We start from the raw sequence: 27,348 nt of genomic DNA, 5'->3' as shown, positions 1-27,348 counted from the left end.
TGATCATTTGGGGAAAAGCAGATGCAGGCACCTCCTGGAGTCTCTAGGCAGCCTTGAAGAAGCCTGAGGGCACTGGTTACTGATCAGAGAGCCCAGCTTTTCACTTGGGCCAGCTAAAAAAAAATTTTCCCTCTTAAATGTGAACCCAGACTTGTGCGAGAGTGACTATCAGGAATGCATCTGTGTGGTTTGGGTCAGCCAGTGGATCATGTGGTGCAGGATGTATTTCGGTAAAGGGGCTGCTGCTGTTGCCTCCATCCTAGGATAAGGGCATTTCACTAGACTGCACCAGTTAGATCCCCTCTCCTAAGTGCCCAGGGACACATCTGGCTTCAGTTGAGCACTGAAGGCAGTTTTATGCTTTGTCAAGAATCTTGCTACAAGAAGCATGCTGGCTTAAAAAAGAAAAAAAAATCACGTTTAGCATGAAAATCAAGCCAAAGAGGGGCACCTGGGAGGCTCAGTGGGTTAGGGCTCAGGTTATGATCCCAGGGTCCTGGGATTAAGCCCCGCATGGGGCTCTCTGCTCAGTAGGGAGCCTGCTTCTCCTTCTTCCTCTGCCTATGGCTCTGCCTACTTGTGCTGTCAAATTTATTTCAAAAAAAAAAAAAGTCAAGCCAAAGACTCCATTGAGCATTTCATGCTCTTCTCATCAACGCTTTCCTACTAAAAACTAGCCTTCGGTTAGAGTAATAGGTTTGTGTGTCTTTAGAGACCACAAAGGTAACATTAATGTAAAAGCAAGCCAGGTAAAAGAAAAATGTTAATAAAAGCGTAAATACAAGATTTAATTTGCCTTCCTCTTTAATCTGAGCATAGCAACTATATAAGCACAAAAAAAAAAGGGCCACTGAAACCAGCCTTGCAGCAAAGCAGGCAAAAGGGAGTAGTGAGCACCATGGAAATCAGAAGAGAGAGAGAGAGCATACCCAATCCAAGGGGACAAAGAGTGGGGGTTCTCCATGCAGGTGCTGGATTGCTGTATTTCTGCTTTGTCAAGAGAACCTGCATATCCAGATTTTAATGTGAAGTCTCCTATTTTTTTTTCTTAATTTCTAATTGTGGTAAAACCCACATAACATAAAAATTACCATCTTAACCATTTCTGAGCATACAGTTCAGTAGTCTTAGTATATTCACATTGTTGCACAACCAATCTCCAGAATTTTTAATCTGGCAAAACTGAAACTCTGTATCCATTAAAAAACAACTCCCCATTCTACCCCTTCCCCCAGTCCCTGGCAACCTCCATCCTACTTTCTGTTGCTATGAGTCTGACTTCTCTAGATACTTCTTGTATTCTGTAAATTGAATCACAGAATATTTGTCATTTTGTGGTTTATTTCACTTAGCATAATGTCCTCAAGGTTCATCCATGTTGTAGCATGTGTCAGAATTTTCTTCCTTTATGAAGCTGAATAATATTCTTTATATGTATATGCTACATTTTAGTTATCCAATCCATCCATTGATGAACACTTGGGTTGCTTCCACTCTTGGCTGCTGTGAATAGTGCTCCCATGAACATAGGTGTGCATATATGAGTCTCTGCTTTCAACTCTTTTGGGTATATGCCCAAAGGTGGACTTGCTGGCTTATGTGGTAATTCTATGTTTAATTTTTTGAGGCAGTGCCCCACTGTTTTCCATACCAGCTGCACCATTTTACATTCCTACCAACAGTGCACAAGGGCTTCTCTTTCTCCACATCCTTGCACCTGATTTGTTAATGTTGCAACTAATTCAAGTTTGTATCAAGATACCACTCAAGCCACACAGTTCAGACCAAGTAAACACAGTCCATAACCTGGAACTGTCCTGTGCACAGAGACAGATGTCCACAGGCCTCTGGAAGAATGCATGCTCCTTGATCCCATCAATAAGCAATGATTCTAGATGACCTCACTTGATAGGATGATGCCAGCACATCATGAAGCTTTGGGTGGAAAAACCTCTCATCGCCCTACTCTTCTATGAAGTAAGAACCTTGTATCATAATCTGACATTAATTTTTTTCTTCTCAAAAAAAATTTGATAGTAACAGGAAAAAAAAATCCAAGGAAAGTATTTTATTTCTGCGTGGATCTGATTCATGAATACCTGGCATTCCTGGTCAAGTTCATCTAAGAAGATAGTCTTCCTCCTAAGCAAATGTATATCACTCCTCTCTACGGTCTTTTGTGGAGCTCAACTGAATTGTATCTCGCAGTTGAAACAGGGAAAATGCTGCCTCCCTAGTCCATTTCCTGCTTTTATTTTATGCCTAAAATTCATTTCTCAAATTATCTGAAGCCCCATAGTGACACAGCAGAGTGTTAGGTGATGGTTGTAAGTTTGGTTACTGGAGAAAAATGTGTAAAATTTAGTGTAATAAGGGACTAATAATCCTTTCTTCATCTTTTTATACATCTCAAATTAGACTGAAATGCAGGACAAACACAAAAGCAGGTAGGGAATTTCAGTGCTTGTCATGTTCTGTCCTTTGTTCAGCCCCATGGAACACCTGTATTCCCAAGAAATAGCATTTCCTGTGATAGAGGAGCATTTGGAAAACTACCTAAAGGAATACATATATACAATTCTATCTGAGGACAGCTATAGGAAAAAGGTCTGTTTATGATTTAATGGGCCGTACTCATAGAAACGAGGTTTCTAAATCTTTAACTCATTCTTCCTTTAGGAAAGAGCCATATATAAAGTTGGGCTACTTGGAGATACACTGGATAGATCATGGATAAACATGATTACAGTATGCCACAGGAATTAAATCCTATAATAACCAATTCTGACAAGATGATTGCAAATATAATCATTTTTCCTCACTGGGGGGGTCACTGCTATTGTATATAGTTCCTCATTAGCCGTCCCCAGGTGATTCTGCATGGTAGGGGAGCCTCTTCGCTAACATAAGAAAGGAAAGAAAGCAGGAGAAGGAAGGGGTGAAGAGGGAAGGAGGAAATGCACATTTTAAGAACACTTAATGTAAGTGAGGCATGTGCAAAGTGCTTTAGATGTATTACTTTATTTATTCAGTACTTACAACAGCCTTGTGAGATAGGGTCTCATCTCTATTTTACAAAAAGAAAAACCTTAGTTTTTTAAGTCAGAGGTTAACTGACTTATCCAAGTCATACAGCTAGTAAGTGGCTAGGCTGGGATTCTATGCCAGGCTCAACATCTTGGCATAAAACATCTTTGCTGAGATGGTTGGTGGGTCCCCAAGTTTACATAAACAAGACCAAGAAGATGGTGTAACCACCTGAAAATACTCAGGATAAATCTCTGCTCTTGGCAAGCACTCCGACACTGGCTTTTCTTCTATGAAAGACAGCATCTGTCCATATCATTTAGAAGGAAATCTAATAACTGCACAAAAACACAAGGAATATTAAAGGAGCAACCTAAACTACTTGATACTAAGTTTTGAAGGCTGTCAGGTACTAACAGCTAGAACTTTTTCAATGGAAGATAGATTTTCTTCTCAAGTACAGAAAAGCACAAAAATATATACAAATCCCAAAGGCAGTATCAAATCATTTGTTAGCCACCAGCAGTTTCGCAAAGATTATATCCCTCTACAGAAAATACCTTACGCTACTAGTTTTGCCCTTTAGATAGTTCAGAACAGCTGTCATGGAAGATTCCTCTAGATTAGGGTCTGCTTTCAAGGAAAAGAGGCTACAAAATGCACACTCCTGGTCTGTATGTTTAGGCAGAATTCAGTATCCACTTCTATAAAATTGTGGTTAGAGAAAGGTTTTCCACAGCTCATTGATATGCCCAGATCACTTGGATTGGGGGTTTATTTGGTTGTTTTTTTTATTTTGTTTGTTTTATTTTGGTTTAGTTTTTTTTTTTTTAATTTTGTTTTGTTTTTAGGATTAGTTAGAGTAAGGTGACTACAGTGGGGAAGAGAATAGTTTGATGTCCATAAAAAGGCACAGGGTTCTGTCAGGATGTTGTTTTTTCCACGTCAACTTCAAGGACACAGAGGTATCTAACCCATTACTAAATAGAATCTAATAGCATAATAGTAGCCTTTAAAAAAAAAAAAGCCCAATTTCACTTGATGTCTCAACTATTCCTTCATGGAAAACTACTTGCTTTGGTTTTATTCTACTGTGATTGAGTATGATTTCATGGCCTTTCTAAACTTTCTATTAAGGAACAACATGGCAGGTGGAAGGATAATCCCCGAACCATAAAGACTTGGGAGAATTTTACTGAACTTGAAACATTACCCTAAAACACATATTTATGGTAAAATCTGGGAAGGTGCAGGAAAAGCACTCATTTTCACTCTAAACTATTTTAAGTGGCAACAACACAGCGTACTTACCAAAATTCTGCTTTGTCATGTCAGCTTTCTATCGTCCATTCATGTAGCAGCTTCACAAAATCACCCCGGGCTTCTGCATTGAATGCATGTGCCTACCTCATTGCTTTGAAATCAGTGCCATTCTAATCCAGCAGGATAATTTTACTAGTGAAGTCATCAGAATTTGTTAGGCCATCTTCTGTAGCTCTAGGAAGAGCTGTGTTTGTCAAAGTACCTTTAAATGTAAGGAGTCTGAGTATACACATCAAATTGCATTTCAGCAAGACTTCTTTATGATTGTCCCCCATTTCATCATTATTTTTTCAACTCAAAACATCAAAAATTAATTTCACTTATGAGATTAGATTGGTCAATTACTTCAAAATCACAACAGTATCTGTCTGGTATCTATAAAGGATAGATACCTTTTATGGAGCTATCTATATAAAAAATAGATATCTCTTTAGAAATTTGATGTCATTAGATGTTATTGCCTAGAGAAAAAAAAGTCCTTTCATTCACGATTTGCTCAAAACTAAGCTTGCAGCTTTGCAAAAAATATACTATTTATGTATAAATATATAATGTACAGCACCATATAAGTTTAAAGTGTAAGTGATTTGACTTAACATATATTATGAAATGATGATCACAGTAAGTTTAGTTAACATCCACCAACTCATATAGATGCCAAAAAGAAAAAAGTGTGTTTTTTCTCATGTTTTTTTTTCCCTTGTGATAAAAACTCCTAGGATCTCCTTAACAACTTTCAAATATGTCAGACAGCGGTGTTAACTATAGTCATCATGTTGTACACTGCGGACTTTTCTAAACACAAGTTCCTATTAGTTCAATGCCACTTTCGGCTTAGTAAATCATATATATGTGAACTTAAAAAGAATAGCCTGGACCCTTTCCCAAGAACTTCCCTCCACTGCATGCATTACTGCTGCCCCTTTTGGGATCATGAGCGTGAATTATTTTCATGGCTCTTGGCCATAGCCAAGACATCCTGAGCTTGCTTTCCATCCCTAATAATAATTATGTTCTATATAATAATTATTATTATTATCCTTTCTCCTGAGTAGAAAAGTGACTGGACCAACCCAAAAGGACTAGGCTCTTCTTCCTCTGATCCAGATTTTCTTCTGTTGCAGATTGGATTTGAGGACCCTCCCCTCCAGGTACAGGCCGCAGCTTCAGGGAGTGGGAACGGAGCTGGTTCTGAGCCAGCCCGTCATGTCTTCTCCTTTTCCTGGTTGAACTCCCTGAGTGAATGATGTTCATTCCAGCTGCTGCCCTCTGTCTGCCTGGCTGAGATGCACACCAGCAGCAGGGAACCTAGGTGAAATTAACATGATGCAGGTGATGAAAGGGACCTCTGAACAGGATTTCTGCAAAAAAAAGAAGAAACCCTTAATTCCAGATGACTTTCCAGAGGGAAAACAATTTTGAGAAAATAGTTGCTGAAAATATTGGAAAAAAGAAATTTGACCTTATGCAAATCTTTTATTGTGTGGGAAACATTATGAAGAGTAGGTGTGATACGTGTGTGTGTCCGTAACAAGTGGCAAGTGTTAAAAAAGTGTGCACTACACTCTTGTCTCTAATAGGCACTGGCTTTTGTTATAATATCATAGTAGCTCTCTCTTTCTTCTTTAACATTGCAGTTGGTCAGTGAAATTCAGTGTTAATTCAGAAGTGACTGATTTATCAATATATGGACAAAAGGTAAATCATTGACCAAAGATATGAAACATTTTACAAAGGTTTCCTCTTTTCTATAACAGATGTCACTGAGGTATACCCAGAAATGTTCCTTAGCTCTGGTGACACTTCTTAGTCCAGAAGGCTGAAGGCCTAGGACATTTCTGGTGAATTTTTCTGATCTTAGTTAGATGTGCAGATATCAAGCACTTGAATTGAAAAAGAATTTCCAACAGGAACTGTCTATTTTCTTATGTATCTACTGAGGCACAAACCTGGTGAACCATAGAATAACTGTGTGTATTTAAATATCTATACACACACCATACCTATTTAAAATACATATATATATATTTAAATCATGATTTATTTGTCCCACCATAATGCCTCTTTCAAAAGTATTACTTTATTCTGTATGAACTCTTAAATAAATGCTGTTTTTAACAACTTAGTCTTATAATGACTTATTCAGTGTTTCATGTGATCTTATTAATATGTTAGTCAAGTGTATTCAAAGGGTCCCAAGGGAAGAAGCATCTTCATACATCCAAATTAATTTCAGAGTATTATACATTCAACTGAATTTTTTTTAAGTTATAACTCAACTACCAAAGACAAATGCACTGTAAAACTAATTGGATGTGCCTGTTCCATTTTCAAAATGCACAGTTTATATTCTTAAGAATTACAGTAATGAGGATTGGTATAGACATAAATGAGAAGAGCATTTGTGAAGTTATTAAAGTCAAAATATTTTTTATATAAAATATTTTCCCAAGTGCCATTTTATAGCATTTAAATTCGTTGCTTTAAGTAGAGAAGCTATCAAGTTTCTCCTATTAAAAGTAGGCACTGAAAATAGCATAGAAAAAGTATATCTTTGGTACCAAATAGTAGCTTGATAAAGTGAGTCTTTCTCATACCAAAAACAAAAAACAAGCAGTGTTGGCCCTATAGTTTGGAGGAATACCTTGCAAACCTTTCTCCTCTTTGCCTTTCCTCTTTCCCTGACCTCTACAATTATTTAACATTTTATAGTTAATCAGGGTTAATTATTATTTCCATTATGAATTGATCTATTCATAGAATTATCAAGTCTTAAAGCTGGAAGAAACTTCCCAAATTATTTTAACTTAACCTCAGAGGTGTAATCTGAGGTACAGAGAGGCAATTGCAGTATCTGTGTAAGCCACTGGTGTATGTTTGTATTTTTAGTAGGAAATTAATGCAAGGAGTTTTGTTTTCTCTTGTGCTGAAGTCAGGGTGAAGAAAGCCAGTAGCTGAGAGCTTTACTCCTACGAACATGGAAAAGGAAAAATAAAGTCACCATTATCTTTGCAGCTTTTATTAAAAATATAAATATTCAACATTCTCTTACACAACCAAATTGACCAAGGATTGGAAAGATGTTTTATTACTGAAACGTTTACAAGGAAAGGTTGATTCAAAGAGCTTACAGATTTTGTTTCACCCACCCAAGAGAATGACATTCTCTTTGGCTCAGACCACAACAAAATAAATTGGGTGACTTCTGTCTGCTTCAAAACATTTCCTTCTGGGTCTATACTTTCTAAACACCATTAAAGACACCTGGAAATGGAAACTCAGAGTAGACAATACAAATAACATTTTGTTGCTGTTACTGCACGTGAATACACTTTGTGCATGCTAATTAAGGAGTATAGGCTTTCTCGCTGTATATCGGCTAGGCTTCAAGCTATAAAAAAATAAACAAATGGTATTAGAGCAACGCTATGATACAGAATATTGTATTATTTTAATTTTTTTTTCATTTTTTGTGTGTGCTAAATACTGCATCTTTTTGGCCAAACGCACCGTTTTATTTCCCAATAATCTCCATCAGTTTCCTGTTGCTGTGAGCTTGCTGCGCTAACTGCTCAGCCCTGGCCATTTCCAAGACTTCTCGTAAGAGGTGGAAGGTGAGATCCAGCGAGATGGGAGGTTCCTCGGATCGCCTCTCCCTCTCCGGTGTCTCCTGGCGGCTGCCGAGGGCGTTCTCGGCTCTGCGCTCGGCGGGACCTGTGGGGCTGTCGAGCGGGCGCCGGGGCAGCGGCAGCTGCTGCAGCAAAGCGCGGAAAAAGTTGGCGGCCGCCTCGTCCGGCGAAAGGCGGCTGCCGCTGCCGCCAGCGACAGGTGAAGAGGCGGGCAAGAGGGGAGCAGCGGGGCTCTTGTTGAGGTTACCCAGGCGGAGGAAATATTCCTCCCCCATGCGAAGCAGGACGGGCCGAGCCTGCGGCTGTTGGGGCTGCTGGGGCTGCGGCGGCAGCTGGAAGAAATCCAGGGGCTGGGGGTGCTGCGGGGCCTGCCGGGCGCCGGGGATGGGCCCCCGGCTGAGGAGGGCCCTGCATGGCGGGCAGGGCAGGAGAGCCACCAGCAAGACGCCCGCGGACAAGAGCAGCGGCAGCCGCATGGTAGGGGCGCTCGCTGCGGCACAGAGGTGGGTGGAGAGCGGAATGAGAGAAGGGAAGAGAGAAAGAAAGAGTTGGTCAGAGTTTAGCTCAAATGGGAGGTGCGCTTGGGGTCTTTCTACCGGATACACACAGACGTGCCTCGGGGGTTCAGGCAGGCACTGTCCGCGGTGCTGAAGCTCTCGAACTAGGACTTCTAGAGTTGGGAGTGAGCTTGGGGGAGGAGGGGTTTCAGGAAAGGGGATGCCTACAGGGCTCAGCACTAAGCTCAGCCCCTCGTCGGGCTGGATTGACCCCTCTTCCGAGACCCTCGAAGGGTCTCTGAGCCCCCTTTCTAACGATCCCCAAAACTGATTCCCCGAACTCTAGAGAAGATCTACAAATTTTAGATCTCACCCCTACCCCCCCCCCCCGCCCTCTCCGGATCTTTCAGCGTTGTCCTCCAAATTGAGAACTGCTGCCTCCTCCTCCTTTTTCTCCATCCCAGCCCTTGCGTCCTTCTCTCAGGGGTGGAGATCGATGGTGGGGACTCGTCTACAAGGCCAGCGAGGAGTAACTGGTAGCAGCCGTCTAAGTTTGCTTTTGACACATCCCGGCTACTACCGGAATCTTGAAGCACAGTCAGCAAACACACACACGCACACACACAGGCGCGCACACACTCGCACTCACACACATACTCTCAAAGGGACACCCGGCTCCTCCGCGCACACCATGGCAGTTTAGGCAATGCAAAGTTGGAGGTGCGTTTCCGTCTAAGAGCTCCCTACCTTCTGAGGTGCTTCTGCAGGTGAGTGGGGCGCTGCCGCCTCTCTGCAGAGGGACGTCTGCGGGGCTTTTTCAGGGGTTTTCTTCCCTTCGCCTTTCTGTCCTCACTCTCTTTTTCTTCCCCTCTTATCTTTCTCTTCAATCTCTCAACGGACTTGGGCTCTGAGTTTCTCCACACCAGAGCCTGGAGTGGGATTTTATAGCGTCGACCCTCTTCAGAAACCACGCAGCATTTGCCTAATAAGCTGACGCTCTCTTGACAGCTCGATTGCGTGCTGCCTCTGCTCCTGCATAAATCATAGGGCCCTGCCAGAGAACGAGGGGCAGAGTTTTGCTATCTCAACACTGAATCTCACATCCAATTATATCAACAGATATTTATCGCCTCCTTGGTGACGTCAATGAGCCCTAAAATGGAAGGGCTTCTTATGACTTGTCCATTGACAAAAATTCTTGAATGAGATTTCCCAAGTGTGAAAACATACTGATCTCTTACTATGAAAGGCTGACTTTGGGGTCAGAAGGACATCGAATGAGAGGGGAGGGAAAAAGAAAGTGTGAGGGACAGGAGGTCTATCAATGCACAGTCCTATGGAGAAAGCAGCAACCAGTTCTAAGGGTTGGATCTGGATCCTCCTCTTTCCTCTCCCTCCTAACTTCTCTGACCAGTTGTCTCTGGCAACACCTCAGTATCTGAAAATAATACTTTGCTAGAGATAGGTGTTGCATCAACTTCCTGCCTGGTTAAGAATGATGAACAAGGAGATAGGATTGTGGGGATATCTAGCTTTTAAGCCTCTAACTGCTTTTTCTTCCCCAGAGCAAATAAAGGAATTATGAGTCTGCAGAAGCAAGACCAATAAGTCTCTTGAAATGAGGCTCAATTTTTAAAAAAAATGATTGGCAGGAGCTGCTTTCCATAATGAAGTGGCCCAAACTAGGGTCAGTTGGGGATGTAGTGAGATTTTAAATTCCCCCAGAATTTCACTGCTCCCTCTTTGTCTCTCCTGTCAGAATCCAAAATTAATAGTGGATTTTCTTATTCTCAAATTAGAGAGAGAAAGGATTTGTGAGAGGTGCATGAGTTATACAATCTTCATTTGGTCTACCTGATGCAAACCCAATGAAAGAAGAAGCATTTATTCTAACTTCCGGTTTTATATTGGGAAAGGCTCAAACTGCCTGATAATAGGGCTGAATTCATCACCTGCACTTGTCATTGATGAATATTGAGCCCATAAAAGGGTAATCTCATTCATTTTATTTCTAAATACTATTAACATCCATTATAGTATCCAACAGGGACACCCAGATTGTTGTTGGTTTTTTTCTTAATCATCTTTTTTTCCAAATTTAAATGCATGGAAACCTGATAAATACATAAATGCTCTCTGCTACCACAGAATGGAATGCTAAGCTTGTAAAACCATACTCAAATTTCAAATTAAATTGACACTATCATATAAGTAGGAGGCCGTTACCTCTAATTTTGCAGTTCAAAATGAAATTCCAAATTCTGGTGTCTGTGATTTAATTCAGCCTCTAGATAACCATGAGTTATTTATCAGAAATCTCCTGTTGCTCATTTCTGGTTAGCCCTGCTGCTTTCTTTGTAGCTACATGACAAAAGATGCAATACATATTTCAACTCCCATTTTGGGTCTATACTAATCCACAACTGCTCTTAGAAACAAAAGGAAGGTAGAAAGAGAAATGCTGGCAGTTTCCAGAGAATTCAGCATACAGTTGGATCATTGTGCTATGGAACGTACTTTTAGATGAAATGTACATAAGAGAACAAAGACATGTGTCTTCTGGGAAATACGTAGGTTGTTAATGGAAAATGAGAATTATAGAAAATGGTTGAGCTTCTATAGGGAAGCAGTGTTTTATGTTGATGGGGGCATACAGAACCTTGGTTTTTGTTACTGTGAGCTTTTTTTTCCCTTTGAGTGGAACTTAACTTTTTGTTTAATTTCCTTTATGACCCCTTTACTGTCCCCAGTGGCAGAATCAGCTTAGAGGTCAATCTGGAGGTAGAAGTAGATTTAGAAGTTCAGGTAAATGGATACAGAAAAAGAACTAGGAAAAGGATAAGACCATGAATTTAGCTGGGAAGGCCTGAGAGGTTCCTCCAGAGAAGATATACATTTTGGACTCTGACTAACCCTACATCCCTTCAGATCTCTCTCCTTTGGGCCATATGAAGGTTGTTGTTTTAGTATAGCTCTCTCATCACTGTTGAATTCTTGCTGTCAGATTTTCCTGGAGTAGGTAGTTGGTGGGAGACAGAGTTGCTTTGAATAGGGTGAGGACAAAAGGCCTGGATCCCAGAGGAGGAGGAACTGGGTAGAACAGCCCTTACTCAGTGATTAATCCAAAAGTAAGATCTCATTGAATCACTGACTTGAAGAGATCATTCCGTTTAAATGAAAACCAGAAAGGTTAAGTGAATTACCTAGTTAATGATAAAGTCAGAATTAGAATCCAGTTCTTTTGACTAGCAGCCTGTACTATTTCTGTAGCATAACAATATCTTTTGAGCCTCCCCCTTTTCTAGGAGACACACAAACAAATAGACATGAGAAGATAAAGTTAGATAAAGTGAAACATTCACACACCAACCCTAGACTTTCTTTTATTAAGAAATCTCCTAAGGCATAAGACCACAGAGATTTTCTTTGCATACTGATGCCCCAGCACCTCATCTTAAATCTCTGGGTGCACACACTGCAATTTACCTTTCAGCTGAATCTTGTATTATAATGTGAGGTTTTTAATGTATTGCCAATTTACAATGCATTAGTTTGATCTTCCACCTTAGTTCATGTTGGAGAAAAGGGATCTTTGGATGAAATACAGAGTTCTGTGGTTCTCAAAATAATTATATAAATGTGTGATTGGAGAAATAATATGATGCATAGGACTTATATGTGCAGTAAACTGAATGTCCAAGTCCGTAAAAATCACCACTGATAGATTTGATCCTACATGTAGGAGTAACTAGTCACTGGAGAACCAATTTAAATGCTTTTAGAACCTAAAAACACAAGCCAAGGAACATGGGCATAAAAATAGTGATTACTTTACATTTTAAACATTTTTTCAATAAAAACATACTATAGGATATAGTTAAATTTTGAAAGACATGGCACAGTAGCCCAATTAATAAAGAAATATCAGATATAATAGAACTGCTGGGCTTATCCTTGGCATCTGCATCTCCTTGCACTTTTGAGGAACATCCCAACATGTGCTTCTATTAGCAAAATTCATGGCAAACAAAGACAGTATCCAAGTTTGCTAACTGAAACATTTGTTGAAAGGAATCTACCATCTCCAATGACAGTCTTTTAAAAAGTCTATGGTAGATGTTTTGGTAACTGTTTGTGCTTCAGATATGTTAGTAACTGCCTTCAGCTTTCATAGGTAGGACTAGGGAAAGGATCTCAAACAGCACAACTACCTAACTGCTTTACCACTAATGATAACTTCTATTATCAAAGCCACTTATCCCTTGTAGAAATTTGGAAAAATCAGGAAAGTATAAAGAAGAATTTAAGATTCCTCAATTCCAAAATTGACAGATAATCTCAGTTAATATTTTGTGTCCCTTGAGAATTTTTCCTGACACATACACTTATGTAATTGAGATAATAATATGCTTCCAATTTTGAATCTCTGCTTTAAAAAAGAAAACAATCTCTCTTATTTAAAACATAAAAGTTATTGGTTGAAGGAATCTTTTCCAGATTCCTAAATTAGGCTTAGGATCTGTGCTCAGTGCTCTCCTAACATCATGAATGTCCTCCATCATAGAGTTCACATTTTTAAATAGTTACTGGTAAATATGTCTTCCTTTCTGGACTGTAAGCTGTGTGGCAGAGACTTGTCTTTATAAACTTCCTTATTCAGTACTCACAGCCCTAGCACAGTGCCAAAACATAGTAGATAACCAACACACCTTCTACATAGATGAACTAGAGAAAATGTGTTGAATGAAGTATAGAAAATGACCCATAAGCCACCCATCGAAAAATAACTAGATGAACATTTTATAAAATTTTGCAGTCTGCTTTTTTTGTTTAAAATATCTCAAATATTTTCCTATATCTAAATAACATCCATTTTATTGACTGCAAGGAGATGTATCACAATTTCTATACATTCCTCATTTTAGATCACCATACTAATGACCTGCTTTGTAATTTTTCTTCTACACCTTATCCTTGTACCTTTAGGTACTACATCTACAGAATCATTTTATGATCTTTCAAATATAAATAATATCTCTTAATTTCCAGATGGTAATGAGAATATTAGTATCACTTCAGCTTTTCAGCCTCCTGCATCTTGATCTCCCAGGCTCTCTCCTCTGTACTTTTACTTCTAGGTTGTCAGTGTTAATCTTTTTATAATCGTAGTTAAGTCTTCAGTGTTTTGACTATATATTGATCTAAAAGTCAAAAAGCAATACAGGTTTTTAACCATTGACTATGTAAAACTTGTTTGCTGCATAACCAAGTCATAGACTCTGATTATCTCTCCTTTCTTGTTTTTGTTTTACCAAATAATCTTTTTTCATATTCAACAGTCTGATTTTTCCTAGAATTACTCTCTTAATTTTGTCCCCCCCGCCCCGATTTTCTATCATGACAATTAATCTTATCAGGCCTCCTCTTCTATTTAAGACCCCTCTCCTTGAGCACTATGACATGCTGCTTTAGACTGGTTACTTTCTAAATCTGGTGCACAAAATTGAATTCTCAATTAAATTCATTATCTAGAATCGCATGATTTATTTCTTCCTGATTTCTGAATGTATTTTGCTGGAGCACATCCACAGTTAGCTTTCTAAGAAAGGATGTATGGTAAGTAGATTTTCTGACTTCTTGCATTTCTGAAAATGATTTTATTTTATTCATATAATTGCTTTCAATGATACTTTAGCAAGGCACATAATTCCAGGTTGAACACAATCTTACTGTAGGACTTTGAAAGTATGGTTCCCTGTGTTTTATCATCTAATGTTGCTGATTAAAAAAATCCAATTTATTCCGATTCTCATTTCTATATAGGACCCTTTTCCCTCTCATTCACACTTGAAGATTTTCATATTTTCTCTTTGTTGCTGATATTCTGAAATTTCACAATGATATTTGGTCTTTTTTCATTTATCTATTTGAATTTGGGGATTCTTATTCTTCAAGTGTTTAAAAATTTCTTGTATTATTTTTATTATTTTTTTTTCCATTTTCTGTTCTTTCTTTCTGGGACTTTTATTGTAAGATGTACCTTTCCTGTTGGTCCTCTCTGTTCATTATATTCTCTCTTTTTAAGGCTCTTTCTTTTGTTTTCTACTTTCTGGGATGGCTCCTAAATATCCTCCAACTCCTCAGTTAGTTTTATTTTATAGCCATATATTCAATTTCCAGGCCTTTTATTCTTTCTCCGTTCTTTCTTCATAGCCCTTATTTTTGCTTTACAGTATAATCTCATCAAATTTCTTTAAGAATATTAACTAAGAAAATTAGTCTTCTTTCCCTGAATCATCTATTCCATCTATGGTCATTTAAAAAAAAATTTTATATACCTTGGCTTCTCTATTTTATGTTGGAGACTTCCCTTAAATCTCTTAAGGTAACCTTTGTATAAATGGCGGTTCTCTCACATTTAAGAATTAGGTGACACAAAGCTGGCTGGGAGCTATCTATGAAGAACAAGGACCTTGTTATCAAGCAGCCTTCCATTTAGGGTGATTAGAAAGACAGCGAAACAGTCAATACTGTGGGATGTAATAGCCATCAATGTCAAATTATAGAAAACTTTACTGTGACACTATTCAACTTCAACTGAGGAAAATTTATGTATTAGTTTGTTAAAACTGCCAACACAAAGTGCCATAGACTGGGTGGTTTAAAGAGAAATTTATTTTCTCACATCTTCAGAGGCTAAAAGTCCAAGATTAAGGTGTCAGCAGGGCTGACTTCTTCTGAGGCCTATTTCCTTGTCTTGCAGATGGCCATCTTCTCCCTGTGACTTCACATGGTCTTTCATCTGTGTATATGACTTAATCTCATTTTCTTACAAGGACACCTCTTATACTGGATTAAGGCCCATCTATATAACCTCATTTTACTTTAATTACCTCTTTAAAGGCCTTATCTCCAAATATAGTCACATTCTGAGGTATGGGGGTGGGGGGCTGGTAAGAACTTCAACATATGAATGTTGGGGGGATGTATTTCAGCCAATCACAACATACTTTACAAATGTTTATTTCTTTGCTTTTTGCCTAACAGGTAGATATTTGAATGTTCAATGTTCTCACAAAGGATGAGAAAGATTGGTAGAGGGATTAACTCTTCCATATATAGACCTTCAAGTATGCTCCCTATTTTCACCCCTTTTCTCCTTCCTGCCTTTGGCAATACTTGGAGTTTCTAAGTCCTGAGCCCCTCCTGAGTTCTGCAGGTGGGATTCTTCCTCAGCTGCCTGCTCCTTTGTGTGGCTTCTGCAAAGACTTCCATACCTCTTACATAAGATACTCCATCTTCTCTGTTTTCCTTCTTCAGCTACCCCTTTGCAGACCCATTATAGCTGCATCCTCTGCCTTGTTTCCTCAGATACCACTTCATCTTCTCTGTTATTTCAGAAGTTTATTAAAGCCTCTTCTTATCTGCTTATGGTCCTCATCCTATTCTCTTTATCATTTGGGGTTTATATTATCATTTTAATGGGATCTCAGAGGGAGGGAAGGTAAACACCCATGTATTTTGGAAAGACTTCTGAATAGAGAAAAGTAGATTGTTAGAGAGGAGACTGGAGGAACAGGAGGCAGATAAACAACCTATGGTCTTTTGGTCATTACAACTGGGCCTCTGTAGCAAGAACATCACATACCAGTGATGCCAAGAGCTGTATAAGACAATGGCAGGGTCTCCTATGATTGCTCCAGGAGCCTGGGACACTACCTGTGGGTAGCCACACTCCTGTTTAGTGAAGGGGTAGGGCTTCCTTTCAGTTCCCCATCAGTCAATAATTCTCTCAGCATCCAGAAATCACTAGGTGCCTCATCTCCTTTCCTCAGAAAATGGTAAGGATTTTATTATCTGTCCCTTTATTTTTTCCAAAAGTTAGGAAGTAACTAACTCTAGGGAGATGACTCAGAGCTATAGAAAAGGGGCACGTTTCTGCTTCTCTAACAAGCCCTTGCCTTGATAGACATGACTGACCTTTCTATTTACATCATAATACATTGAGTTTTCTGTTTTAGGCTCCAGATAATGGATGGAGGGCAGTGAGAAGAAGTGCGTGAACTTTCTGTCATGAAGGGCAATTTGCAGCAACTAATCATCTTACAATAGTTGGTCATCGACCAAGCATCCTGCATAGGTATTTATATTCATGAACATTTCTTGACTTTAAAGAAAGATTTCTCAAAGAGCTCTCCTAGGAATGTTACTGGTGTTACAAAGGGAAAATAACAGGGGGGTGGGGATATAAAGAAAAGTTAAACACATTTTTTACTGCAAAAATTTCTAGTACTTTAAAATATTTTTCCTGCACTGTGAATATTCAAGTCTTCAGCTTTTCCCAGACTTATTTGACCACAAAGAAAGTATACTGTGGGACTAATCGGGAGATATAATAAGTCAAGGCATTTCATGGAGAGTCCAGCTTTACTCTTTGGCATCCATATTAAAGTACATGACTGAGTCATCTTCTACGACTCCTGGGAGAAACTTTAAGGATGACACTTTTTACCCTTGAAGAGAGGGTTTCAAGAGAGGGTATCTATTCCAATGCTTCTCAGGATTATCTGACCTGGAAAGGGTCACGTGGGAAAGAGCTGTAGAACTCTCCCTCACGACCCATAAATGGTCAGGTCTAATGCATACCTCCTCGTGAGGAGAAGAAGATGATCTCTATGGTAATTTAACTCAGTCAAAATCTGTGAGCCCACCTTGCAAAGGAGGACCTTCTTTGGGTATGAAAAGGCAGAAGTGTCCTAGACAAAACTGATTGCAATGGGTGATACTGGGTTTTTCACTAAAAAAAACTTGGTCACTCAAGAGACAGGATACAGTGAGGGCTGTAAAGGTGGACAGAGTGATGAGCAGTCAATATTTAGGAGCTGTGGATTTCAAAGATGTTGTTCCTGGTTGTAGGTGTAGACCTTTTCTGAACCTTGTTACAAGCTCTTCTCATCTCCAAGGCTTCTGACATTCACCTGTGGGAAATGTGAGGTTAGCTTTCATTAGGAAATCTACAGTTATGTGTGTGTGTGTGTGTGTGTGTGTGTGTGTTGTGTTTTCTGTTTTCTAGCTCTTTGCAAGATTACTTCTCATTCTGTAGCCCGTAACTCCTGGTACACTGCTTACACATGGTATTTACTGGTGTTTAGATTGACTACTAGATTGTTCTACTAGTATTACTAGTACTAGTTCTGACTAGTAGATTGTTCTACTTAAGAGAAGGACTATGTTAATTCGAGGTGGTCTCACAATTATGAGTCAACAAACCCTTGAAAGGATGGTTATATGAAACCTATATGTGGGAAAGAAAGGATCTGTCTCATTTGCCACAGTCACTGTTCTCTTTCCCATGAATTTTAGAAGTGATCTAAGCAACAGTGTTCCCAGGATAATGAAAAAGATTTTAATGGCCTCAAGCAGCAGTGAAGTTTAATGTTCCTATTCATATAAAGTTAAATATAGATACATAGTTGAGCCTCACCTCATTTTCCATCTTGTTTTCCTTGTAATTTAATTGTCAATAGCTGTGAAGTCCTGACTTGTGCTAATGTACTCTTCACAGCAACAATAATTGCAATAAATGATTTTTCAAATTTATATAGAGAAATACAATTATATAATCTGATAAATTTCTTCTGTAAAAGAAGTTACTCAGCTTTTTGACGCAGAACCATATCTGATTCCTATTTATAATGGAATTTGTTCTAATATCTTTACTTGAAGTTTTCAGTAAGAACAAAGCTCTTCAAAGCAGCCTTACAAATAGAATAAAGAATGTTACCTGGTTCCCTGTTCCTGTGGGGACGCACTAGACTTCTGATTGGCAGTTGTCCAATTACTGCAATATAGTTTTGACTCTATTATTTCCTAGGCGGGTGACCTTAGACAAGTTATTTAAATTTTCCAAACTTCTTTCCTTACTTGTCAAGCCAATATAAAATGTTGCTTGCTTTATTTGTCCCCTGTAGAGTTATGGGATTAAATGAGATAGGGAATTCAGGGCCTAGACTAAAGAAGCAGTCAATAAATATTAGGTATTACTGTGGTCAGCTAAAGACATGGTTGTTGTTACTGCTGAAGGCAGTGATTCTATTTAATCTCAGTTCCTCAGAGCCTAGCATCAGTTCAATATTTATTAAGCTTAATGCTTATTAATGAAATAAAATAAATGTAATCACTGAGATTTTCTAATACCAGAGGTTTTTCAGCCACCCAGATGATTTAAGAAAAAAAAAATTAATAGATTTTACTTTTTTTTTAAGATTTTATTTATTTATTTGACAGATGGAGATCACAAGTAGGCAGAGAGGCAGGCAGAGAGAGAGGGGGAAGCAGGCTCCCTGCTGAGCAGACAGCCTGATGCAGGGGCTGATCCCAGGACCCTGAGATCATGACCTGAGCTGAAGTCAGAGGCCCAACCCACTGAGCCACTCAGGCACCCCTAGATTTTACTTTCTTAAGAGAAGTTTTAGGTTTACAGAAATATTGAGCAGAAAGTACAAGGAATTCTCACATACTCTTTCTCTCCACGTTGGTTTTCCCCTATTGTTGTCATTATTACTAATGTCTTACACTGGTATGCTACATTTGTTACAACTGATGAGCCAATGTTGATATGCTATTACTAATAAAGTCCATTGTTTGCTTTAGGGTTCACTCTTTGTGTTGTATATTCTGTGACTTTTGACAAATTCATCATGTCATGTGTCCACCATTACAGTATCACATAGAATCATTTCATAGCCCTGAACATCCCCCTGTGCTCCATCTATCCAGCCTTCCTCCCTCCCTCCCTTCCTCCAAACCCTGATCTTTGTACTGTCCTTATAGTTTTGCCTTTGTCATTATGACATAAAGTTGGAATCATACAGCATGTAGCCTTTTCCGACTGACTTTTTTTTTTCACTGAGCAATATGCATTTCAGGTTCTGTCTTGTCTTCTGAAACAAAGATACATTTTTACTTAGGAATAGCATAATTTTGAGTTGAGAAATATCTGTTTAGCTGGTGTCACCCTGCTTGGTAGATGCCTGCTCACTTAAGGATTATTTTTGTGTTGAAACTTCTGTTCTTAGCCTGATCATTTATCCATTTAATTGAAAGTAGGTGTACTCAAAGGGGAATTTTACATTATAAGGAGGGGTTAAAAACAACAATTAACATTCCTAATAAAAAATAAAATCCAAGAATATATACATCTCTTTTCTATTCCAAGATCAGTAAGTCCCTCACTTCCTAATGGGAGCACCTTCATTGCCCCACAGGCTGCTACAGACTTGTCTGTCAGTGTCTCTGACTGGGTGATCTGAGTGGATGACCACTCACATCAAGTTGGCTAATGTTTCATTTATTTTCTCCATACCCTAAACATTCTTGGATGACCTCACTATTGTTCATTCTTAGTCTCTGGTCTAAGGCCAGGCAACAGAAAATAATCATTCATCATAATTTTTTAAAATCTCCTTTACTCATCTGTTTCCCTGAAGTAATCTCCAGACAGATACCCCATCTCCTTTATTCAGTCAGAGGGACGAGGTGGGGACAGCACAGGTACAGTTGCCTTCACAACTTTCCAGGAGGCCAGCCTTGGACTACCAGGCCTCTTCCAAATCTCATTTCCTTGATAATTTCAATGTTCATCCCGTTCCATCAAATATTCTGAGATACAGTTTCTTGTGCAGCCCTTCAGCTTCTTGTTACCTTCTTAATGTTTACACCTTTCAAGTACTTATAAACAGTAAGTCTCTCCACTAGTCTAAATTTAGAAAATGCATAAATATATTTATTTGGCTCCTTCAGTGGCTTTTCTAGGCACTTGAACTTTTCCTAGGGCTTTTCGTGAGAGAAGATGGGAAAGCTTAGTCTTTTTACTAAATTTCCTGAAGCTGGATCAATTTTATTTCTATAGAAGAGCTGCCATGTTCCTTCTGCTCCTATTTCTATGTCTAATTGTGGGGGTGGCTCCTGATCTTACAGCATGGCGCCACTGAGACTCCATTGCCATATACACAGGTGGCCTTCCTGTACAGTGCTAGGGTGGTGAGACTGGTCAGGATGGGATTGGGAGCATCAGGAAGGGGATGGCTCAAAGCAGGGCCCTTATGTCTACGCAAGTCTCAGTAGCATCCCCAAAGTAATGGCAAGGCCTCTGAAACCAAGTCAACTCTCTCCGACAATGAGCATCTTCTTTGGGCCAAGAATAAACATAAGAATGAACATAAGCAGTGACTGAAAATTGGGGCTTTGAGTTTTTAATGAAATACAAAAATGTCAACCCATGTTTCTATCTGCTGGGATTTTATCAGAAATCTTCTGATGGAAGGGTGCCCTGAAAGGGGCTGAGCAGGTTCTCAGGAACTAGCCACAGAGACTTCTCCTCTGGGAACTTTGGGACACTGCAGCAACTTCCATTTTGGTCAAGGAAAGTATAATAATGGCTTCCCTTGGTTTTGCTTCTTCCAGAAGCCTTTACCTTCCTTATTTCTCTTCTCACTGGAACTCTGCTAAGAAGCAGATGTTATTATCTACAGTCTACAAATGAAGAACCAGAGGTTCAGAATGTGAAAGTAACTTGGCTGATGTATCCCAGCTGATATATGGAGGCGTGCTGGGATCCCCAAAGAGCTCCTCTGTTCTCTTCTTCTCCTCTTTCTCACTCAGGCCTCCCAGAAGCTCTGGGGAGGGTTAGGGAGGGGTCAGATGATTTCGAAGGAACAGACCCCATATTTACCCCATGCTTCCGGTTTGTCTCCTTCCTCAGCACTAACCACAAGGTGTGATTATGAGGAATACCACACTACTTGTGTTCATGTCACTCACAAGAACACTATCTGGTCTTGGTGGGAACATCCCTGCAAACTTACCTAGGTATTATCCATAGTTATTTGCTGTTTGCTCTCGGTTTTTCTTCTTTAATTTTAATCCTCACACCTCTTCTATATAAACTATGATGAACATCCCATCCCATCTATCATTTGCAATCATTCCTAGGAGCAATGGGGATAATCTACTAAAAAATGTGCTTATCCAGATCTTCAAAATAGATTCCAACCTCCCCAAATCTCTGGGCCTTGAAAATATTTATGTGGTTTCTCATTCTATAACGGATGTTACATTGATGTTTATGCTTCACACCAGTTTCTAAATTAATATTTGCTATATGGAGGCCTGCTAATTAATATGTACCTTTCCTAAAATTTCAAATCAGCTATTTGAAATGGGAGGAAGGCAGAAAGCAACTTGCAAATTCTGTGCATAATGAAGTGAGGAACAAGCTCACATAATGAAGACAAACAATTATACAACATTTGCATGATTCTTTTTTCTTGCAACATGAGACAAGACACACGGAGCTGATTAGCATGCTGCCTTTGCCGTGAGTTTTGTTTCTTATTTCCCCACCATTTCGGAGGATTCTCAAAGCCTAGAGCAGGTCACACTGTTTTGTCAAAGTTTTCTTATGTTATCCTAGGAACAGTTAGGCAACCAAGATCACCTTGCCAAATTCAACCTGATCCTGGTGACTTCCGTTTCTGTGATGGTATTGGGGGTGTGTTCCTCAGCTGATATACATATGCCCACAGCAAGACCCCAATTCAGGCTCTAACCACTGAATCACCTAGCCAGAGAGTACTAAAATTCTTGCTAGTCTCCAAATTTTTACTGAGCTTCGACTATGTCCCAGCCCCCATGTTAGATGCTGGAGATAAAAATGAACAAGTAAAATACCTGTTGCCCTTGAAGTATTTACTGCCCATCAAGGAAGATATGTTAACAACATCTATAGTAAGCATTCTGTGAGTATGAAGAGGGGAGTCTACTCTGACAGGTGGGTGGAGAAAGGTTCTGGAAGAGCTCCACAGAAGGAAATTGATTCAGGCAAGCTAGGTATTCATCCAAGGTGATTGAGAGGCTATCAAATAGCATGGTTAAGAGCCCACCTTGGTCATATAAATTTTCTGTACCTCAGTTTCTTCATCTGTAAAATGGGGATAATGGTAGCACTTACCTCATACAGTTATTGCTATGAGGATTAAATGAGTTGTATAAAAAGACCTTAGTATGGGTTCTAAACACATTAAGTGCTCTGTAAGTGTTAGCTCCCATTATCTGAACTATGTCAGGAGCAGGAGAGGGAAGTCACAGCCTCAAGAAATGTTAAGTGCAAGTAAAGGCAGGATGTAAGGCAGAGGAAGAAATCCAAATGGATCTCATCATTCTGGCTTGGGTGATGGGGCAGTTGGTGAACATAGCAGGAGAGCGGTTTGGTATAAGAAGATGGCAAGATTTATTTGGGAAATACTGAGACTAAAGAATCTGGGGAATATTCAGAGAGAAACATCTAATCAGCAGTTGTAAATAGGAACGTGAGCTCTGGAGAGAAGTCTGAGCAGGGCTAGAGAACTGGAATCCTTAACAAGAGGTCGAAGCCATGGCTCTGAATGTTCTAGGGAGTGGGATGAGAAGAGAAGCTTATGAGGGAGCTGAGGACAGTCAAGATTTAAAGGGTAGCTGGAGACCATGGAAGAGACTGAGGAGGGGCAGTTCAAGAGTGAGGAGGAGAACCAAGAAACCATGGTCTCATGAGGCAAAAGAGAAGAGAGCTCTTGAAGGAGAGAGCAGTCAGAAAAATAAAATGCTGTACAGAACTGCCATGATAAAAAGATCAAGAGAGATCCATTTGGTTTGGCAGCCAAATCCAGGGGTCAAAGGGCTTGAAAAAGCAAAAGGGAACACTGAGAAAGCACAGAGATTTTAACTGCAGGAAGCAACCACCTCCTCTAGGGCTAGGGAAACAAAAGGCAGAAGTGGGGGCCACTGGAATCCAGGTCCTTGGAGGAGAAGCCCCACGGAGCTAGGCTCTGGTCTCTAAGAAGGGAGTGCTGCCCAGTGGTACTGACACCTCTGGAGCCTCAGAGAGCTGGGACTCAGGGAAGGGAGCCCCTTCAGCTAGACCCAATGTCTTGGAAGCTTGAAAGATGGACCCAGGAGAGGAGAGGCTGGGACCTCTGAGGAGAAGGGCATGATGCTGGCTCTGAGGGTGCTGGCAGAAGCAGGAGACTGGAATCAACTACTCCACATGGAGTGTGCGCATGTTACTGGAGAGATGCTGACCAAAGCAACATACAAATGGGGAAGAACAAACCCTTCCCACCTCCTTCTGCCTACCAGATTCCCTCTAGTGTCCCCTCTCAGGAAGACCCAGTGGAAACCAGATAATAAAGGAGAAATGGAGTTTGCAGACTGCTGGTCCCAGGATCCCAAAGCAGAACCCAGAACGGTGGTTTGAGGCTGAGCAACTGGTTTTATATTTGTATGACCGTATGAGCAGAATTTCAATGGTTTGGAGGAAAGCCATCGAACAATCAGTTGAGAAGTAGAAGTTAAGACAGTAAATCAGGACCATTTTTCCCAAAAAGTTTTGCTATAAAAAAGAGGAAGATAAAGTGGTAGATAGAGGTAGATATAATGTTCAGAAAGGGCATTTAATCATTTGTTTGTTTGTTCATTTGTTTACCAAGAAGGAAGACCCTAAAGCAAGTTTCAACCTGAGCCTGCAGCAACTTGAGTTCCATACTGATGAGTAAAGGCACCTCAAGGAGATGGGAAAGATGGAACCCAGGGCACAGGTGCAGGCGCTGGTCAAGAAAGAAGCAAGAGAACATCAATTCCTCTGAGAGGTGAAGATGTTGCACAAAACCAACCAAACTCAACACCCACTTTGTAAGTGATGTGCTTAGTCTACTAAATAATCTAAACTATCAAATGATCGAAAGTACCTCTCCTCTTTCCACCAAGGAGATCTTTCAGGTCTTCACACACATCATTACTGAGACCCTCTTGGACCACCCTATCTAAAATTTTAACCCATCCTTACCACATACTTAAAAACCCCCTTTCTATTTGTCTTCCTTAGTGCTCACATTCTATCTTAATTATTGGATCTATTTGTTGTCTCTCCAAAAGGCAGGGATTTTTGTCTGTTTTGTTCATTGTTGTAACCCAAAGTTAAGACAATACTTGACACAAAGCAGGTGCTCAATAAATATTTGCTGAATACATGAATGAATGAAATCCCCATTGTAAGTACTACTGAAACAGAGAAGAGGATACATATATTAATCAACTAGTATTCAGACACCTTCTTCTGGGCCCTGTGGGAGACATGGGAAAGGAAAATAGAGGAGTCTATCACAGAATTTATAATATTCGAAGAAATGAAACAAATTAGCACATATGGTAAACAAAGAATGACTGAACTCTGCCTTCTTTCTTCCCAGGCTCTATTTTCCCCTTCAGACTGGTCTCCAAACATCTGTCCCTTTCTTGGATCCCTGGAGACTCACAGTCCACAGCATCCTTTCTGCTCCCCAGCCCAGGATTCAGTGCTTTCAGCTGGTCAAGGTCATGAGCTTCAATGGGCAGAGTTCTTGGCCACCTCCTGGGAATAAGATTAGAGGGTCTGGGCCCACTGGTGCAGGTTTCTCACACCTGACATGTGTGTGTTTTGAAAGCCTTATCAGAGCTGACTTTGATGGGCAGCAGGAGCCCTCCAGGTAACAGGCTGCCAGTACTGTCAGCCCAAATTGGGTGATGGGGGTTGGGGGTCAAATCACCAACTGTCAAGGTGTTAGAAGAGATCTCAGACTGCTTCATGGATGCAAAGGATGAAAATCAGCAACACTGAATAAGCATATGCAGTTCTTAGATGAATCATTGGGTAATAGTGCAGTACTCTGGACTATTCCCACAAAATTCTGCTTATTCTTTTTTGAGCAAACCCAAATTTAGTGTGCTTAATGTGTATGCACACATACACATGACACACAGAACTGCAAAGACATCACACACACCTACAATACACAAACACAGGCAGATACTGAGTATGTACATGAAGACACACAAACGTACACATACACACACACTGCAAAGCTTGTCCTCAGCCAGAGAGTTTGGAGAAATAACTAAAAGAATAAATGAATGAGTGAATGAAATTAATGTTTTACCTGTAATCACTTAATAGAGGATAGAACACAGTAACCACAGTAACTCTCAACCCCGCCGGTTTAAAAGAGTTTCTTACTGAGATCAGAGTTTAAGTTCTTTTTTAAAAAATTCAAAAGGGTTCCTCCCCAAAGCTTTTGCTGTTACTAGAATTTATTATTTTAAAGGATCCAATTTATTGGGGACGTTTTCCTTTAAAGAGAGGAAATCTCTCTAAAGAGAATGGCAGTGTGTTTACTAGTAAATCATGCTGAAGCAGCAGAATTGGGTTCATGGAAAGGGCACTGGATTGGGAGCCAACTGAACTGGATTCCATTAATGTCTCTTTACTATTGTTAGATGCAACTGTGTGCAAATTACCTCTTCTCTGAGAGTCTCAGTTACCTCATTTATAACTGGGTGGTGAGGTAGGAGAGTGTTTATTTAAATATAGTGCACTGACCATCCACACTCATCTGTATTCTGTCCTAAGACTTCCTATAATAGGGAAAGCCACAGATTGGTTCTCAACTGGGTGGGAATTTTGCCCTACTCCCCAAGGATATTTGTGAATGTCTGAAGACACCTTTGGTTGTCATGACTGGCATCTGGTGGGTAGAAACCAGGGATGCTGCTAACCATCCTTCCACACATAGGACAGGTCTCACAACAAAGAATTATGCAGCCCAAGATGTCAAAAGTGCCAGTTAAGAAATCCTGCTCTTGACCCAACAGTTGATCTTGTACTTTTAAACCCTCTCCTTATTGGCAGACTGACAGATATCTATCTACCTACTGTTATGGACTAAAAAGTAAGCTTCCAAAATTCGTATGTTGAAGTCCTAACCTTCAGTACCTCAGACTGCCTTTGGAGATAGGGCCCTAAAGAAGAGGCAATTAACTTAAAAGGGGATCATTAGGGTGGGTCCTAATCCAATAGGCCTGCTGCATTTATAAGAAGAGGAAGGGACACCAAGCACACACATACTCAGAAGAAAGGCCATAAGGGAACACAGTGAGAAGATGACCAGATGTTGGCAAAATAGAGAGGCCTCAGGAAAAACCAAACCTGCCAACATCATGATCTTGGACTTGCAGCCTCCAGAACTGTAAGAAAATAAATTCCTGTTGTTTAAGCCACATGGTCCCTGGTATTTTGTTATGACAGCCCTAGAAAACCAATATACTCACTTTGCAAGTAACAAGAGGATTCTTTTCCAAAGCAGTGGAATACCCACAGAGAAAAGACCTCCAACCTGACAGCTGTGGGTTGCCAGGACTATTGCCTACTTCCCCACATCACATTAAAGGGAACTGCCAAACTGCAAGCATTGGCCACTCCCCTTCCCCCCTTACACACACACACACACACACACACACACATACACACCCTCAAAATCAGCTTATTGTCTGGTTCTGAAATACGATGGAATACTCAAATATCATTGGACTTTTGAAGAAATTCCTCAACATAAGAGAGACCAAGATAAGCAAGCAGAATATGTAACTCTGAAAGGAACAGGCATACTTTAGAAAAAAGCACAGTTTAACTTTTAGAAACTCTTTAATTATTATTCCTAGAAAGAGAAAAAAAATTATTGCATCAACAAAACACAAATAGCTAATGAGGAAAAACTATTATAAAATGAAAATGTGACTCTGAAATTCAAATAAATTGTGGATAAAATCTAATAAAATCACCAGGTAGTAGAATACAAAGCAGTGAAAAACCAAGAAAAGGTAAGATATAGAGAGGATCAGCCTAGGAAGCCTCACATCAAATCAACGGAGTGACACAGAGAGAAAACAAAGAGGAAGAAATCATCAACGAGATATCACAAAGGATTTCCAAGAGTCAAAGACTTGAGTGTACAAATTAAGATGCC

At 39.9% G+C, this 27,348-nt stretch overlaps 2 protein-coding genes across 9 annotated transcripts in view; one reads left to right on the top strand and one right to left on the bottom strand.

Annotated features, from left to right (window-relative positions):
- TRIM55 (tripartite motif containing 55) overlaps nt 1–26,800 on the top strand; it is a 64,145-nt gene extending 37,345 nt beyond the window's left edge. For 6 of the 8 annotated variants that reach the window (XM_047726732.1, XM_047726724.1, XM_047726726.1 and 3 more), the window contains one exon: nt 5,475–6,471. In XM_047726732.1, the coding sequence (XP_047582688.1) occupies nt 5,475–5,597 (123 nt within the window). In that variant the 3' untranslated portion in view covers nt 5,598–6,471. Of the gene's footprint in view, nt 1–4,164; nt 4,260–5,474; nt 6,472–16,497; nt 16,617–24,000; nt 24,203–24,759 lie in introns of those variants that run through there. The other 2 variants (XR_007126756.1, XM_047726728.1) reach the window with 2 other exon arrangements.
- On the bottom strand, nt 7,354–18,066 carry CRH (corticotropin releasing hormone). Its single transcript, XM_047726734.1, has 3 exons — nt 17,961–18,066; nt 9,224–9,527; nt 7,354–8,469 (listed from the first exon to the last, which is right to left on the bottom strand). The coding sequence occupies exon 3, from the start codon at nt 8,453–8,455 to the stop codon at nt 7,865–7,867; it is 591 nt and encodes a 196-aa protein (XP_047582690.1). The 5' UTR covers nt 8,456–8,469; nt 9,224–9,527; nt 17,961–18,066; the 3' UTR covers nt 7,354–7,864.
- Nucleotides 26,801–27,348: the final 548 nt, after the last annotated feature.

Source organism: Lutra lutra, chromosome 4, assembly GCF_902655055.1.
Source record: "Lutra lutra chromosome 4, mLutLut1.2, whole genome shotgun sequence".
Classification (NCBI taxonomy): domain Eukaryota; kingdom Metazoa; phylum Chordata; class Mammalia; order Carnivora; family Mustelidae; genus Lutra; species Lutra lutra.
The sequence above is the reverse complement of the archived record's forward strand: the minus strand, read 5'-3'. Positions and strand labels throughout refer to the sequence as shown.

Coding starts and splice junctions, on each gene's coding strand:
- CRH (XM_047726734.1), bottom strand. CDS start 8,455: ATGCGGCTGCCGCTGCTCTTGTCCGCGGGCGTCTTGCTGGTGGCTCTC.